At 61.8% G+C, this 15444-nt stretch overlaps 1 protein-coding gene across 1 annotated transcript in view; it reads left to right on the top strand.

Moving 5' to 3' along the window:
• The first annotated feature begins 1217 nt into the window (after positions 1-1217).
• NDRG1 (N-myc downstream regulated 1) overlaps positions 1218-15444 on the top strand; it is a 45060-nt gene continuing 30833 nt past the window's right edge. The window contains exons 1-3 of the mRNA XM_002710623.6: positions 1218-1375; positions 12831-12914; positions 14164-14199. Of these exons, the coding sequence (XP_002710669.2) occupies positions 12852-12914; positions 14164-14199 (99 nt within the window). The 5' untranslated portion in view covers positions 1218-1375; positions 12831-12851. The remainder of the gene's footprint in view (positions 1376-12830; positions 12915-14163; positions 14200-15444) is intronic.

The following is a 15444-nucleotide window of genomic DNA, read 5'->3' as shown; positions in this document are numbered from 1 at the left end:
CTTTGGACAATAGGACGGTGCCCGAGGTTGCCAACTCTGTGTTCATCCCCACGTCCTCAAATCTAGAACGGAGCCTGGAGGTAGCAGGCGCTCATCAGGATTACGGAGCAAATGGACTTGGCTCATCTCGCTGTACGGATGGGGAGACTGAGGCCCAGGGCTCTTCTCTACAGAGACCAGCTCATAGCAGCAGCTCAATAAAGACTTGTGGGAGCCAGCACAAGTTAGTGTCAGGGCCCTCGGAGGTCAGCTTTGGGGCAAGTTTGGGCTTGAGGGGTTGGGGAGGGGAGAGTTTGTCTTGGGGTCTAGCCCTGGGCTCAGTGGCAGATTCAAGCTGCCACTGGGTGGCTGGCCTGGGGACAGGACCCTGCTGAGCTGTGAGTGCAGCCGCAGCCCGCAACATATCAGAAACCACTGGGGAGCTTTTAAGGAACCCCAAAGTCTCCTCTCTCCTGCTCTCTTGAGATTCTGATTATCCGGGCTGGGCCCTGGCATCCACCTTTGTTAAAAAGAGAAACACAAAAGCTCCTCTGGGGCCGAGAAATGGCTGCTGTCGGGCCGGCGCTGAGGTTGGAAAGGGGTCGAGAACCTCCACGGCTCGCCCCCTCATCCCGCCCTCGACTGGGGCTCAGTTTGTGGGGCAGGGAAGGGAAAGTGAGGGCGAGGGGAGGCGCCGGCCTTGGGGCGGGGGTGGAGGCAGGATTCGCGAGCGCCGAGGCTGCACGGGCGGGCACCCGGTGGTAATCACAGGGAGCCGGCCCGGCGGAAGCGCCTTGGGAAGGCGGCGACTGGGGGCTCTGGAGCCGAGCACTGGGGGAGGTGGGGCGAGTCGCCCGGAGGGGCGCCAGGGCGTGGCGCCGCGCGGTTCTTAGAAGGAGCTGTGAGGCAGGGATGGGGGCCAGCGGGGACGCACGTGCACACGCGTGAACGCCCACGCGCGCGCGCACACACACACTCGCTCGCCAACGCACCCCCGGCCCTCGGGACGCAGGTCGCGCGGCAGGCAGAGCCGAACCTCGGCCCGGGGGCACCGCTCGCTCCCTGCCCCCCGCCGCCGCCGCGCCCCGACCGAGGCTTGCGCAACAGGCGGCGGCCCGGGCGGGCGCCCGCCGAGCGCTGCCCCGGTGCGGCCCGGCGCGCCCGGGTGGAGGGAGCGGGAAGGGGTGTGTCCCCCCGGCGTGCGGCCCGGGAGGCCGGGGCGGGGCGCGCGCGGAGGCGGGGCCGCGGCGCCTATAAAGCCGCCCTCGGCCGGGACATAAACAAACCGCGCCTGGCTGCCGGCTCGCGCCCGCGGGTGCACACCCATCCTCGCCGCTCCGCTCGCCTCCCGCTGGACGCCTGGGCACCGCGCCTTTCCTTTCTCCCTCTGCCGTAGGTAAGCCCGTCGCGCTCCTCGTCCCGGGCCCCGCGGGGGAGCAGACAGGGGCGCTGTGGCGGCGCCCGAGCCGCCCTTTGTGGCTCCGTGGGTTCCAAGAGCCAGCGCCCCGGAGCTCCCCGCGCGCGGCCACCCACCCAGGGCGCGGGCGCGAGGGGACTCTGGGGACTGGGCTTCGATGAGGGGACAAGGGCGTGGGGAGCCATCCCAGTTCGCCTTCGTCCTGGCTGGGGATATGGGCGTCCGCGGGTCTGGAAGGAGGCGGGAGCCAGCCTGGGAACACCTGGATGGCGCTTCCTGGCGGCCTCTCCCGGTCGCGGCTGGCGGCGCTGGCCGGGGCGCAGGAGCTAGGTGGAGAGAAAGAGGCACAGAGCCCACGGAGCGAGAGGTTGCGCGCGCGGGTGTGGGTGGGTTGGATAGGGGTGAGCGGCTCCTGGGTGTGTGGCTGCCCAGGCTGGGCCCCGATGGGTGTGGATGCGAGGGGCGGGTGCCGACGCAGCCCCGAGACCGGGGTCCTGTGTGTGTGTGTGTGTGTGTGTGTGTGTGTGTGTGTGTTGGGGGAGGGTCCGGGGTGTGTCGCGGCGCGTGCGACGCGCGCGGGAGCCAATGTCCGCGGGCACCGCCAAGCAGCGTGCGCCCCCCGAGGTGGCCCGGGGTTGGTGCTGTGCAGCGCAGGGGAGGTGGCCGGGGTGCCGAGGGTCTCGCGGGCGTCTGGCGGCCCCCTGCGCTGGCCGTAGCAATGCGTGGCGTCATTTTCGCCTCCGCCCACCCTCCCCCGCTTTCCTTCCTTGGCTGTCTCTGGGCCCGGCCTCTCCTGCCCTCCCTAGGGGGAGAACAGCTGGAGTTGCTCGGCCATTCCCGGGAGATGCGCTGCTTCGGCCTCGCGGAAGACTTTGGGGCAGGACGAGGGGCCGCGCGGCGAGCTCGGGGGGACGTGCTGCCTGCGCCTCTGTCCTGTGAGGAGCCAAAGCTAGGAATTCGGGGGGTCGCGGCCTCACCCCACGGCCCCACTCCGCCTACAGAGCCCACTCCCTCAGAGCAGCACCCCTCCTGGCTGGAACTGGGAGGAGGCGCCCAGCAGCAGGTGGGGGAGGGAGGGCCGCCTTATTTGGGGCCCGGGAGCACCCCCTTTCTAACAGATGACCCGGGCACTTAAGAGCGGCTCCGTTAAGCTACTGGAGAAGAGCAAAGCTTGCGAGGTCAGCCAATGGCCATGTCGGAGGAATTTGGACAACCATCCAATGCCCCTTCGCGCGCTTGTCCTCCCGAGAGCCTCCAGTAAACATGCTATCTACATGCAAACCCCAGGCTTGCTAGGAAAATGCAGTTCCGACAGACCCAACCCAGCTCCCCATATAGACTCCCAGTCTTTACTGAGTGCCACAAGTGGGCACTGAAGAAAGCCAGGTGCCCAGAGGCAGGTCCCCAGCGCCTGCCTGCCAGGGGCTGCTGCTGGCTGTTGGGGAGACCGTGCGGGTGCAAAGGTGGGCGGTTTGTGCTGTGGCTGGTGGTGGTGGGGGGGTGTCGGGAAGGACAGAGTGGGGGAGGGACGGCTGTGAGTGGTGGAAAGCCTCAGGAGTGGTGCTCGGGTGTGGGTATAAGGAGCGCCCCCTGCGGTGTCCCCCAACCTGTGACTTCTTAGCCATGCGGGACCTTGTTTCCCGCTACAAAGTGGGCTGCACAGGGGTGGGGGCTGTGCCTGCCTCGCCCTGCAACTTGTCACCCGGCCCAGGGCCTGGCACGCAGAGGACACTTTCACAGGGCCAACCCGGACGCTTCTGCCTCCTGTGACCCAGCAGGTGGAGTCCCGAGGAGGGAGCCGCCCTTGGCAGGTGGAGGTGTGGGGTTGGGCTCTCCAGGGAGTTTGGCACGTGCCTTGGGGTCTTGCCCTCCCGAGGTCGTCTCCTTGAAGCCACAGGCACACCCAGGACTGCCGACTGTTGGCTTGGTTGCTTGGCATGGAACAGAATATCCACACGGGTGCTAGTCCAGTCCAACCTCTTTGCATCTTCCAGGTGGAGGGAGGGCTGTGCCCAGTCCTGGTGGGAACCGGAGCTCCCCCGGGAGTCTGTGGTCTGGGCAGAGGCCGTGTAAGGGGTTCCAGACTCCATTTGGGCCCGTCTGCTTCTGAGGGGCAAACTAGTGTCTTGTAAGGAAACTTCGGAGGCAGAAGGTGAGTTTTTGTTTTTTCTTTTAAGTTTATATCAGGTATTTAGAGATGAGCAAAATCAGGCCCCAGGGGAAGAGACCCAGGGTCTCAGCCCCTGGCAGGGGGCCTTTCGATGGATGGGGGCTGCCAGGTCCAGGTGATGGATGGCAGGCTCTGCCCCACCCCCTTCCCAGGGAGCATTGAAACCGCTGGCCTGAACTTGCCCCAGCGTGGACCGGAGAGAAAGCTGCCATTGTGTTTGCTGGTGTTTTCTTCCTTGGGACTCAACTCCAGAGAATCCTGTCCAAGGCTTGACTCAAAGGCCCTGGCCTGGGAAAGAGAGCCAACGTGATGACTCAGCATCTGAGACCCCAGCAGGGAGCAGTCTGACTCAGCAGGGAACAGGCTGGGCTCAGGCCTGGAAGCTGGAGGGAAGACCCGAGGGTCAGGGTCAGACACCCCCCCACCCCCCGCCAGTTTCTCCAGGTCACCTGCTGCCTCCCGCATCCCATTCAGAACTTGTGGGAGCTCTGCCTGGACTGTGTGACCCCACTGAATGGGTGAGGAAGCCGAGGCTGGCCGGCTTGAGGGCTTGTCTGTAGCCACATGGCTGCAAGTGAGAGAGCCGGATTTTGAGCCCAGAGTGAGAGGCTCACAGCCTTGGTGCATTTCCGGGACCGCATGCTGTGGTGTGAGGGGGGGAGTCAGACCAGAACCGGAGAGAGCAGAGAACGCTGTACCTCAGTTTCTTCTGTAAACTGAGAATACCAGGTGCATCTCATCAGGACGAAGACAGGAGGGCACTGAAGAAAGTTGGAGGGCTGGAATTAAAGATGCTTATGTTGATGGTGCATGGATGTTGATATCCATGCCTATGGGGGTCTTCAAAAAATTCGTGGAAAATGCATATTATGGGGGCCGGTGCTGTGGCATAGTGGGTAAAGTCTCCACCTGCAGTGCCAGCATCCTATATGGGCACCGGTTTGCATCCTGGCTGCTCCTCTTCCTATCCAGCTCACTGCTGTGGTCTGGGAAAGCAGTAGAAGATGGCCCAAGTCCTTGGGTCCCTGCACCCACATGAGAGACCTGGAGGAGGCTCCTGGCTCCTGGCTTCGGATCGGTCCCGCTCTGGCCATTGTGGCCATCTGGGGAGTGAACCAGTGGATGGAAGACTTCTCTCTGTGTCTCTGCCTCTGCCTCTCTGTAACTCTGCCTTTCAAATAAATAAATAAATCCTAAAAAATGCATATTATGACATACTGCTTGGATTTCAGAATTTTTTGAACCAAATGAACTTAATTTTTTGAAGATTTATTTATTTTTAGAGATTTATTTTTAAAGTTATTTACTTATTTGAAAGAGTTACAGAGAGAAGAGGAGAGAGAGACACATACACAGAGAGAGAGAGAGAGAGAGAGATCTTCCATCTGCTGGTTCACTCCCCAGATGGCCGTAACAGCTGGGGCTGAACCAGGCTAAAGCTAAGAGCCAGGAGCTTCATCCTACCTGGGTGCAGAGGCCCAAACACTTGGGCCATCTTCTGCTTTCTGCAAGCCGTCAGCAGGGAGCTGGATCGGAAGTGGAGCAGCCAGGACACGAACCGGTGCCCACGTAGGATGCCGGCGTTGCAGGCAGCGGCTTCTCCTTGGGTTCCATTTTCCTGTGAACTTTGGGAGCTGTTAGTCCATGTGAATGAGAACAGGTTCTAGCATGCGCGATGCCCCATGGAGGTGTTTGTCTCCCAACACCCACATAGAAACACTCACCAGGCGTCTCAGGGCCTTTTGTCCTCAACCTTCCGGGCCTGTGAAGAGTGCCTGCTTGCGAATGCTGGACCCAGGGTTGGTTTTTCGAGATTCTTCCAAAAAGCCAAGCTTACCCCAGAGGCACCCAGAGCCGAGCCCTCTCCTCTGGACTGACTGGGGATGGGGACAGGAGGGAGGAGGCGGTGGCCATGTCAGCTGTACTTCCTAGGGCTACCCTTTCTCCAGGGTTGGTGGCTTTGATGAATATCTTGTGTCAGGCCAGTGTGCCCTGTGGCTCAGCGCCTCACCTCATCTGTCGAGGTAGGAGGCATTCTTCCCACTTCTCAGCCCGACCAGGCCAGGGCACACACCTGCCCCGGTCAGCGTGAGCGCGTTGGCCCCGCCTGTTCAAGCGCCAGCAATGCCCTTTCTGCCCTCCCCTTCCTCCTCTGGGCCTGCCCCTTAGAGTGAACTGGGCTGTCCCTGTTCATGTCAGGTGGCCTCCTTGGCCATGTGCACCTGCTTTTCTGCTCGCTCTTTCTCTTCAAACGCGGGCATCCAGCCGGCCTGGAGGGTGCTGGCCTAGGCTGGTTGGGAAGGGAGGGGTTCTGTAGAGGAGGTGGAGGCTGCCAAGACACAGGGCCCCCACTGATGTCTGCGTGGAGCGCAGTGGAGCCCCCCACGCTGGGCCCCGTGCACGGAGGAGGAGCGGACCGTGGAGTTGGGTCCACCAACGGTTTTCTTTCTACCCAGAGTCCTTGACTCTCCCTTCCAACTTTTGCAGAGCTGCCCTTTGTCCCCAGGGCCCTTCGAACCCCTGCTGGGTCCCTCCTAAGGTGGGGCCCCTGACAGCCTGGGGCCAAGCGCCCTGCTGCACTGTCTCACAGGTCGTCCGCTCCTGCACCCACACGGAGCCTTGTACAAGCTCGCCTGTTAACTGCCCACAGAGAGCTCTGCTTCGAGGGAGCTGTCCATCCGCCCCCATCTTCCCTCCCGCTGGCTTCCAGAAGCTTCTGAGCAGCCCTCCCTGGACGGGGCTGCTGCGGGGTTCTTAACAGAGAGGGGCCCTTCGTCCCCCTTCTCCTGCTGCCTGCAGGGTGCCCCCCTTTTCCTACTACCTGGGTCTGGGCTGGGCCCCCACCGCGGTCTGTGTGCTGTCCCTGGTTCCCCCGAGGCTGGCTAACGCGGGCTCCCACCTGTGTGATTTCAACCAACGATTTGAGCATCTGGCCTGCAGAGTCAGACCCATCCTCCCACGCGAGCGCCCCCCACCCTCCTGGGACTTGTCTTGTCCCCTCCCTGTGGACGCTTGCCAAGCCCCAAGGAGAATCTGCAGAAAGATCCGACCCCTTGTACCACGGAGAATGGGGGGTGGGGGTGGGGGTGATGAGGGATTCCTGACACCTCCCTCTCCGCCCCTCTCCCTGACCCCCTGACCTTTGGGGCTTCGCTCAAGTTGGATACAGGCAGACTGAGCCCCAGCCTCCCCCCCCCCCCCCGCCGGGGAGGAAGGCAGCCCTGGCAGAGTGGAGCGAGCGAGGGGTGGTTCCGTTTCTCTCTGAACGTCTGGTCCTGAGTGGTGGGCTCCAGGCAACGATGGGACCCCGAAGGCATTCCTGGTGGGGGTGTCCCCCCCACGCCATCGTGGCACTGTTCTACTGATCATGATCGCTCTGAGGCTTTGAGAACCCTCTTGTCAACTTCCTGTCCCTGGCAGAGGCGGGGGAGGGGTGGACTTGCTGGCTGTTCCGGAAAGCCCCCCTGTTGGTTGCATAAGAGAAACACTGGGCCTGGAGCGGCTCCCTCACTGTCCCCGGAGCCTTCCGAACCCCTGGTAGTCAAACCTGCCCAGCAAAAGGAGACTAAAGCAGGTGTCCACAGCAGGGGCACGGGGTCTCCAGGGCAGCCCCTCGGCGACTTTCCTCCAGTTCAGGTGGAGCAGGACTTTCTGGAACCTTCTATGGGTTGTTGTGCTCGGGAGAGTTGCCCGGCCACACAGCAGCAGTGCGCATTGATTTCTTTTTTTTTTTTTCCTCTCCTTCAAAACTGCTCTATAAAGAGCCAGTGTGCTGGAAAGAACACCAGCTTTCATGTGGCTTCGAAACCAGACGTGTCGTGCAGGGGGCGAAATCTGGGCCAGTTGTGACGACCATGGTCGATGCTAAACTTGTCAACAACCCGTGCTGGCCAGCCCCCCCCCCCCCCCCGCCCCGCTGCTGCTCTTTCCTGCCTTCCCTGAACCCCGCACCTGTCCCCACAGCCAAGGAGGGAGCTGCATGCCCTTGCCTCTCTGCCCGGAGGAAGTCGGGGCGGGGTAGGGGTGTGGCTGTAACCTGGGCACAGGCACGTCCACCCTCGCCCAGGGAGCTCTTTGAGGGGCAGATGAAGCTGCCTCAAGGTGCTGCACCTGCTGGGTCAGGAGGGCACTGGGGGAAGGAGACCCTTGTGGGTGTCGTGCAGGGGAAGTAGACCAGTCTGAGCTGCTCTTGGTGGCTCCGTGGTGACTGTAGGGTGGAACATGTGACTGCTGCAGCTGCCCTGCACCCCCTCACAGTGTCCCAGCCACATGCGAGCCACCTGCAGATCCTTGCTCCTGGACAGGGGGTGCAGGTGAGCTCCCTGTGTTTAGGGTGACGTCACTGTCGGCTTTGCCTTGCACGATGCCTGCGGACGTGGGGCACGTGGCGCAAGTGCTCCGTGCCTCCGTTTTCCTGTCTGTTCAGTGGTGCCTTCCTGCTGGTGCTGCATGAAGGGGTCTGGGGCCTTGCAGGTGGAGAGCTGAGGCCCAGAAACGTGTTGGCTTGCTCAGAGTCACATAGCAAGAAGGTGGCATGCCTGGGGCCCTCCAGCCGGTGCTCCGGCTGCCCACCGAGGCCTCGGGAGAGGCTGAGGCTCTGTGTGTCCTCTCGGTGCCCCGGTCACTGGGTAGTGACTTGGATGGCCTGAGACGCCCGGGTCGCTGCCCTCCCTGGCCCCGTTGTGTTCTGCCCTTCCCTTGGCTTTGCTTGGAGCTCTTGAGGTTCAGGTGATGACTGACTGTCTCCCAGGCTGCTGAACCAGAAAGAAGACTTGCCCGGCCCTCTTGGCCCGTGGTTACTCATCCACTGACTGGGCTGATTCAGAGGAGCCCCTGAGGGTGGTGGCTCTCAGGGTCTGAGAGCCAGAAACCTGTGTGGCATTTGCTGCATATCTCCTGTGGGTGTGTCCTCCTTGGGGATACTCACCATGTGTCAAACGCAGGCCGTGTCCTCGCACGTGTCCTGGGAGAGGGAGGGCACTGGTTAGGCAGCAGTTTGCCGGATCCTGTGGGCCGTGACTTGGCTCCCCTGGAGCCGGGAGCCGGGAGCTGGGAGCTGGGGTTATCATGCCCATCTTAGAGCAGATCAAGCCAGCAGGTGGGAACTTGTTCAGGATGCCAGAGCTAAGAAAGGGAGCACCCCCCCTCTTTTCCTCTGGCTACCCTTCACGTCTCTGACCTTGGCCTTTATGTCTCTTACCTTGGTGGGACAAGTAGCTGAGGGAGAAAGGGTATTAGAAGCCAGGCTCAGAGCTGGTGGAGTGGCCTGGAGCCCTGCTGTTAAACAGGTTTTAGTAGGAGATGCACCCTGACCTAATTTTCTTTCTAGAGGGGCTTCTTAGGGGGCAGAGGTGACCTGGGAGACATGGGTCAGCAGGTCATTGGCCGAGGTGCAGCAGGCGGGCTGGGAGTCAGCTCTGCATTGTCCTGCTGTGTGTGGCTGCGCCCAGTCACCTAACCCATCCCCATGGAGCTGTCGCTCTGGCCCTTTCCCGTCCTGGGAACTGACATTATTTATTTATTTGAGAGAGAGTTACAGACAGAGAGGGAAAGGCAGAGAGAGAGGTCTTCCATCCACTGGTTCACTCCCCAGATGGCTACAATGGCCGGAGCTGGGATGATCTGAAGCCGGGAGCCTGGAGCTTCTTCTGGGTCTCCCACGCAGGTGCAGAGGTCCAAGCACTTAGACTATCTCCTGTTGCTTTCCTAGGCCACAGCAGAGAACTGGATTGGAAGAGGAACAGCTGGGATACCAACCAGCACCATATGATATTGATGGCACCACAGTGGGGAGGCTTAGCCTGCTATGCCACAGTGCCGGCCCCGGGACTGACACTCTGTAACTAGGACTTTCTAAGGGCAGTAGTGGGTGCGAAGGCCTGGAGTCCAGGGTGGAGTTCATGCATAGGGAAAGGCTGGGCCTGGCCTGTTGTACCTGCTGAGTTGAGGCCAGGAGCCTCTGGGTTGCCGGGCAGGGAGGGACTCCAGCATATGATGGGCAGTGGAGGAGGCCACACATCTGGCCAGCTGCATCTTGTGCCAGGATGACCCTTACAAGGACCCTCACGCTGTTGGCAGTGACTGAATCCCAGACAAGAAGCGCTAGGAGGAGATTGCCGGACATGGATGGTGGTGTGTGTATGTGTGTGTGTGTGTGTGTGTGTGTAAGAACGAGGGTGAGAAGGTGTGTGAGCAAACCAGGACTGTGTGTGAGTCTGTGTGAGTGCGTGTATGAGCAGACACGTGAGTGCGTGCACGGGGGAGAGTGTGAGGCTGTGAACATGGCCTTGAGTGGGTGTGTGCGTGCTAGATTAGGAGCTGGGCGTAGGACTCGCACCAGGAACTGTCATGGTGCGCCGTTCCCCCTGGGGCTGGCTGTGTACCCAGGGCGCATGCGACCAATCTGTAGTTGTTCTCCATATCACAGCGGCGTGATTGGCAGGGGCCAGCGGAGCTGCTGAACCTGCCCCGCTCCACAGCAAACAGTTCCCTGGCCTGTGCGTCAGCAGTGCAGGGTGGCGTCGCCGCTGGAGACACAGGAGGCACCGCCCTGGTGGGACACAGGGCCGGGCTGCAGCCTGCAGAGTGGGCTGCCTGGGGCAGGGCTGGGCCTGCTTGCTGCTGCCCACTTCACAGACCTGGTAGGAAGTCGGTCCCAGGCCACGCAGCCAGTGTGGGTGACTCTCGGGTTTGGCTCCATGTGGGGTGCGAAGAGCCTGCTGCCCGAAGAATATCGGGGTTTCAGACTCTGCTTCGTGGCCAGACCTCCCGCGTCAGGAGGACGCGGAGGAGCAGCTTCTGTGGCCTGTGCGGTGCAAGGTGCAGAGAAGCCCTTGTGTGGCCCCAGGAGAAGGCAGCCCGGGTTACTCGGGGGTGGGATGTGGTGGCCTGCACCCGGCAGAGCCCCTGGCAGGATGCTGGTGTTTTTGAACACGCAAGCTCCCCCAGGGGACAAAAGTTGAGGCTCCTCTGCTTTACTGGCTTCCTGGATGGTTGTGGATGTAGACCGGCAGCTGTGCCGAGGCTCCGACGCCATTTGGGTTGGTTCTTTGTGCCAGCGGCTGTCCCGGATGCTGTAGGAGGCTCAGCAGCTCAGTGGCATCTGCCCACTCCATGCCGGTAGCAGTCCCCCCGTTGTGACCATCAGAAGTGTCCCCAGACATGGCCAGATGTCCCCAGGGGAGTCAGAAGCACCCCTGCTTGGGGCAAGTGCCGCGGTGGCCTCAGTCCTCAGGGGCCGCACCTCCCAGCCTCCCAGGACCCTGAGTTTGCTAAAGAAAGGGGCTGGGCCAGGTGTGTCCCCCCCCCCCCCCCCGAAAGCAGATCGGGTGAGAACCTGGTGTTTCTAGAAGACTCGGTCACTTTTCAACTCGCTGCCTCTTTGGGCTAGGAAACTAAGCTGTAGGAAGGTCGGGGGGAGGGGGGAGTGAAGGTTTCTCAGCAGGTGCACGTCTGGCACACCAGGATGGCTGGACGTGTCTCCCTTGTGTTCTGAGGGAGGGGATGGCCTGGGAGGCTGACCGTGTGATCTGAAAGCCAAGGGGAGCAGACTAAACCGGGCTGAGCTGCCGCCCGTCGTCCTCGGGCAGGTGGACTGGCTTCCAAGTTGTTTCACGCTCATGGCTTAGTGCCGGCTCAAGGGCAGGCTAGAGGAGAGCTTTGCTCTAAAACCGCCCGGCCCATCTGTGCAGGGATCGCACTGTGGCCGGCCTGCACCTGGTGTGATGCCAGCAGCGAGAGGTGGACAGGGAACCGGGGGAGGCTTCCTGCCCGGGGAGCTCACCACCTGGGCCACCCGGGCCACGTCGGGGAGGGCGGGCTCCAGCCTGCCCTGCCCCCCCAGGCTTCCCGGCCGAGCCCAGGGTCAGAGGCTCTGTGAAGCGCACAGTCCTTAGGCTCTCAGCATGTGGCTTGGTGAGGCCAGAGTTTCTGGCCAGCCCCCTCGGCTGCGTGGGTGAGGTGTCCCACAGGCCAGGGTCTCGGGACCACGAACGCGCTGAATTAGCAAACCCAACAGACCCTGGCCTTTGAAACCCCTGCCTCTGAGCTGGAGGCTGCCCAGGAATGCTGACAAACATAAAACCGACTTTGTTTTCGGAATGTTCTGGAGCCCGGACTCCAGGGGCCTCATAAAGGCAGCCTTATGGGCTGCTTATCTGCTGGGGAGCTCTCTCCAGGCCGCAGAGTGGGGCCTCCAGTGGCCAGCAGGACCCGCCCACGGGATGCCACGGCCGCTCACTGACCTCTGCCTCGTGTCGCACGGGCCCTCCGGGGCCTCAGAGGTGCCCTGGACTGGGGCGCCGAGGTTCAAACCTTCCTCAGGCAGCCGGGAGCCCTGGGCCCCCACTCTGGAAGGGGTCAGCTGTTTCTCACGGAGTTCGCCAGTTTAGGTCTTCCTCTGCATAATGGGTGGGCGGCCCGAGCCTGTCCCTCCTGTCACTTCCTTTTTTTAGGGGGGAGGGGTCGTCCCCAGGCATTGGTGGGCACCCAGCCCTTCCCTTCTTGTCTTGATCTGAGGGAGTCAATGCTGCTGGCCCTGAAGCCCACAGGAAGCTCGTGGGGCCGTGACCAGGGGAGAGTCCCACACTGCCCAAGCCCTGCCCTCCAAGAACGGGGTGGTGGCGGCTTCCCATGCCCATCCTGGCTCCGCGCCAGTCCACCTTTCATTTCCTGTCCTGCACCTGCCTAGGTCAGACGAGGAGGGGTCATGAAGTGCTTTCTGCCTCCCAGCTCTCTCCTTTCAGAGCCCCAGGGAGCACTCAGGGCCTGTCACCTCTGGCTTCACATTGTCCCTGTGCCCTGGCCCTCTTCTCTCTCGGTAGGCAGCTGGGGGGTCCTGTACAAAGGCAGCTGTGGGATGCGAGTGTGTGTGTACACACGTGTTCTCTGCACTGGGTCCATGTGCGTGACCTTCGGCTGTCAGTCTGGGACTGCCTGACGCGGGCATCAGTGACGTGGGACCCATTGCAGAAGGCTGCAAGGAGCCCCCTGGGTGTGGCGGGTGGACTTGGAGTTGCTGTGGGGACCCAGTTTTGAGTCCCGGTCCATCCCTTTAATTGGAAAGGTAGCTGTGTCTGTGACCCCACAGGGATCCTGGTGTGGGGCAGTGGGCACGAGGGCCTCCCCGACACTCGTGATGCCTGTGCAGGGTGGACGAGCCGCTGGGCAGAGTGGAGCCCGTCTCGCTCCCTGGGCTCGGATTTGCTTCCTGCAGGAGGCGTCTCAGCAGGACGCGCTGACCTCTGGGCCTTTATCTCCTTACAGGCAGTGAGAGCAGAGACAGACATGTCTCGGGAGCTACAAGACGTGGACCTCGCGGAGGTGAAGCCTTTGGTGGAGAAAGGGGAGGTGAGTGCAGATGCCCCCACATCCCGTGCACATGTGTGCACACACGAGCACTCTCCACACATGCCATGCACACATGGTCATGCACACAGAGGCACTCTCTACACACCATGCACACATGGGCATGCACACAGAGGCACACTCTGCACACTGCACATACATGGGCATGCACACATGGGCGTGCACACAGAGGCACTCTCTATACACCATGCACACATGGTCGTGCACACAGGCACTCTCTACACACCATGCACACATGGGCGTGCACACAGAGGCACTCTCTACACACCATGCACACATGGGCGTGCACACAGAGGCACTCTCTACACACCATGCACACATGGGCGTGCACACAGGCACACTCTGCACACTGCACATACATGGGCATGCACACATAGGAGTGCACACACTTTTTGTACACACCATGCACACGTGGACATGCACACAGAGCGTACACACCAGGCACACATGGGCATGCACACAGAGGCACACTCTACATACCACGCACACATGGGCGTGCACACAGAGGCACACTCTACATACCACACACAAATGGGCGTGCACACAGAGGCATTCTCCGCACACACCATACACACACGGGCATGCACACATGGGCATACTCAGCACACACGCACATGGGCACACAGAGGCACACTGTGCACACAGCAGGCACACATACATACACAGTATACATACACAAACACACACGTGCACCAGATCACAAACATACATGTACTGCATGCTGCTCCCTTGAATGCAAAGGGTGGGCCAGCTGGGCCACCACACGCCACAGCTCTTGCCCACACCTCTCCGTGGCTCCTCTGCCCACATGCCACTGCTCCCGCTTTTGAAGGAAGGGCGTGGAGCCAGCGGTCCTCCGAGCACCCACACAGCCGATCTCCCGTGGCTCAGTGCATCCCACCGTGCTCTGCTTTTACAACCCATGTGTTGAAATCCTTCCCTTGAGTCACTTCGCGTTTCCCCAGTGGCAGTGTGGTCAGCAGTTGCTGTTCTCTTTCCTGTGCCTGGTGTCCCCCCGCCCCTGCATCTGGCCAGTGCCAGTGCATGGACACTTGTCCCCAAGGCTGCTGTCACGGGGGAGGGGGGTGCAGTGCAGCGCACCTGCTTTTCGGCACATTGAGACAGAGAGTGTGTGTGTGTGGGGGGGCATGTGTGGGTGATCAGGGTAAGGTTCCTGCCTCGTTTCTCTGCCTGCAGAAAGTGACGAAACCCACCGTCTCTCTTTCCACAGACCATCAGCGGCCTTCTGCGGGAGTTTGATGTGCAGGCAAGTAGAGCACGTGGCCTCTCGCCCCTCCCCACCCCCTCTTCTGTCTGTTGGTTTGCAGCAGCGGCGGTGGTGCAGGTGGGGGTGGGCAGGGCAGAGGCGTAAGGTGGTACACGGAGCCGGCTGCCTGCACCCAGGCGCTCTTCGAAGCTGGCCTGAGTCCTGACTGAAGAAGAAGCTGCCGGTTACTTCCTGTGACAATTGGACAGAGACTCAACCCCGTGTGGCCACCCCGAGCCTGGCGGAGCTGGGAGCGTGGGCGGGACAGTGGGGCCTGGGGTCTCTGATGGGAAGGAGTGGGGTTAGAATGTTCCTGGCTTTCCTGGGAGAGTGAAACCAGCCTTCTCCCTGGTTTATGGCTGAAGCGTGCCCACTCCGCGGAGGGCCAGAGGAGCCCAAGAACAAGCTGTTGCGGCAGTGGGCTGGGCAGGAGGGTCAGAGCTGTGGGAACCAGAGGTCCTGGGCTCATGGTCTGCAAGCCTGGCTGGGCCCCGTGCTGTGCTGAGCTTATGGGCTGCAGGAAGGAGGGCTGCTCACTCAGGGTGCCCTAGGGCAGGCTGAGCCACGCCCACCTGACCTTGACCTTGGAAGCAGGGGCATCTGCAGCCTGGAGCTACTCCCAGCAGCCTCAGCTCAGTGTCTCCACCCTGCTCCACCTTCTCCCTCCCAAACCGCCCTTTCCCCAGCCCCCCCTGACGCTGGGCTTCTGGCCTGGTGTTTGGAAGGAAAGGAAGGCATGGGAGAGGGCTTGGAAGCACAGGATCGCGGGAAGGCATGGAATCCCGCCTCCAAGGCGTGTGGACCTCTGGGGCTCGGGCATGGCTGGGCTGCACCTGTGCTTTCTGTCTGGCCACCTGGTCTCCTCTGAGGACAGCCCATCCTGCTGCCAGCGTGGACTTAACACAGAACGTACTTAGGCAGCCACCGCCGCGCCCGGGCCCTGGTGCCCAGCCAGACCTGCACTGCCGAGGACAACCCTCTTAACCCCGACAGTGCCCTAAGCTGGGACCCACGGCTCCATTCTTAAGGCACAGGACCCCAAGGCTGTACAGCTGTCCTGGGGCCCTGCGGGAGGGGACCCTAGAAACCTGCTTCCACAGTCTCCTCCCGGGGTCGGTGTGGGCCAAGGGCAGGACCCGTGGCTGCTCAGTGAAGACGGGCGGGCCACACCGTGACCTGGCGCTGAACGCTGCCCACCCCGGAGAGGTGCGTCCAGCCCAAGTGCTCCTCCCGCAGGTTGCGCCC

The sequence above is a fragment of the Oryctolagus cuniculus genome, chromosome 6 (genome assembly GCF_051225735.1).
Source record: "Oryctolagus cuniculus isolate XC-2025 breed Fujian yellow rabbit chromosome 6, ASM5122573v1, whole genome shotgun sequence".
Classification (NCBI taxonomy): Eukaryota; Metazoa; Chordata; class Mammalia; order Lagomorpha; family Leporidae; genus Oryctolagus; species Oryctolagus cuniculus.
Note: the sequence above shows the minus strand (reverse complement) of the source record. Positions and strands in the feature narration are given on the sequence as shown.